We start from the raw sequence: 1,767 nt of genomic DNA on the forward strand, positions 1-1,767 counted from the left end.
ACAACTCCGTACGGCAAACCAAATAGGTCACTTGACACAGTGGCGTTTGGCAAAGCACAAAAAGAACACTAAAAAAACCGAGAGAGATGAGTTATTGTTATTAAATGTGACTTCACTTTATTTAACAACTCTTTTTATTGGGTTCTTTTATTTGGGGTTCAGTTCATTGTCAGAATGAGAAATGGATTTAACTTCTGTTAGACAGCTATATGCCAAACATGTCTGCATACATTCACAGTAAATATCTATTCAGTGTGATAGCTGTCTAACAGAAGTTAAATTCATTTCTCACTTATTCTGACAATGAACTGAACCCCAAATAAAAGAACCCAATAAAAAGAGTTGTTAAATAAAAGAGAAGTCACGTTGTAATAACAATAACTCATCTCTCTCTCGTTTTCAGCTTTGCCAAAAGCCACTGTGTCAAGTGTCCTTCTTGGGTTGCCGTCCGGAGTTCTCCAATATGGCGAACCATCTCGCACATGGGCACTGCAGATCGGGCAGGGCTGCAGATCGGGTAGTGACAGACACGACGCTCACCGACGGCCTGACATCTATCGCCATCTACCGACGGCCGAAGTCGGCTTGGTGTGTCAGGACCTTTGAGATCATGAGGGTTTGGGATGTGGGGCTACGAGGAAAGAGGAAAGAGGAAAGAGGAAAGAGGAAAGAGGAAAGAGTTCAGCTTATATTTGGGAACACGGACACAGCGTGACTTACTGATGTGAGACGAGCGCAGTTTTTTCACAGACTCAGAATAAAGGTTAGACAGTCGAGACATGCAAGACGTCTCAGAGGGATCGTCTTTATCAAACTCACTCACTTACAAACAAACAAACAAACAAACAAACAAACAAACAGAGAAAGACGTGAAAACCAGTCAAAAGGAAACGTCTCAGAGGACCGGCTGCTGGATCTATGAACAGTAAACATATTAGATTATTTAAATAATATTCCTTCAGAGTGCGAGCACCACCCATCATCTAAAGCCTGAGTAAGCATTCTCCTCTCTCTCTATACTGTGCAGAGATCTGTTTATTTCTCCTGATCCGTCACACATGATGCATTCAGGGACCGTCAGAAAGCGGAACGTCTCACAATAACTTTCTGGTAAAAACAGAATCCAGAAGTTTTAGTAAGTCTTCCATCAATCACATATTTGGTTAATATAACTCATATCATTTTATTATTAGTTATAATTAATTATTTTGAAGACATTTAAAGCCTTTTTAAAAGATTTATAATGAAAATATAAAATACAAATGGTTAATTCAGCAGCAGGCCGTGAGACTGAAATCAATAAACAGAAATACAATCTAAAGTAAAAGACAGGAAACAGAGACAAGCCAAGAAACATTAAACATGTCTGTGATTAATATTGAAAGGAGCTGCAGCTGTTCAGAAGGATTTAGCAACACGAACACATCTAATAATAGATATGAATATATTATTGTGGGGCTCCTCTCACCTGTGGAGGTGTGCCTGGTCTTGCGGGGGGATCTGGGCTGCCTCAGGTGAGGGTCTGCTGGGCTGCAGAGCTCTGGTATTCCCATGTTGAGGAGCAGAGTCTTCTGGAGGAAGTCCACCACAGCGAGGCCGCTGCTGTTCCCAAACACCACGCTGAGCGCCGGGGGGGTTTAGGGACATTCATATTGTTTTAATTTAGCCATGATTTACAGTTCCTACAAATTAAGGCATTTTACTTTTAAGACTTATTAAGCTTTTAAAATGCCATTAGGGAACATTTAAGAGGCTTTCATTTCTGAG

The 1,767-nt window shown here is 40.8% G+C and overlaps 1 protein-coding gene across 1 annotated transcript in view; it reads right to left on the minus strand.

Moving 5' to 3' along the window:
- Positions 1-476: 476 nt before the first annotated feature.
- Positions 477-1,767, minus strand: part of LOC104952870 (syntaxin-binding protein 5-like) — a 2,634-nt gene continuing 1,343 nt past the window's right edge. Inside the window, exons 4-5 of the mRNA XM_010779783.1 lie at positions 1,469-1,620; positions 477-631 (exon numbers count right to left, since the gene is read on the minus strand). Of these exons, the coding sequence (XP_010778085.1) occupies positions 609-631; positions 1,469-1,620 (175 nt within the window). The 3' untranslated portion in view covers positions 477-608. The remainder of the gene's footprint in view (positions 632-1,468; positions 1,621-1,767) is intronic.

This window comes from Notothenia coriiceps, unplaced genomic scaffold (assembly GCF_000735185.1).
Source record: "Notothenia coriiceps isolate Sejong01 unplaced genomic scaffold, NC01 NC01_scaffold00000351, whole genome shotgun sequence".
Lineage (NCBI taxonomy): Eukaryota > Metazoa > Chordata > Actinopteri > Perciformes > Nototheniidae > Notothenia > Notothenia coriiceps.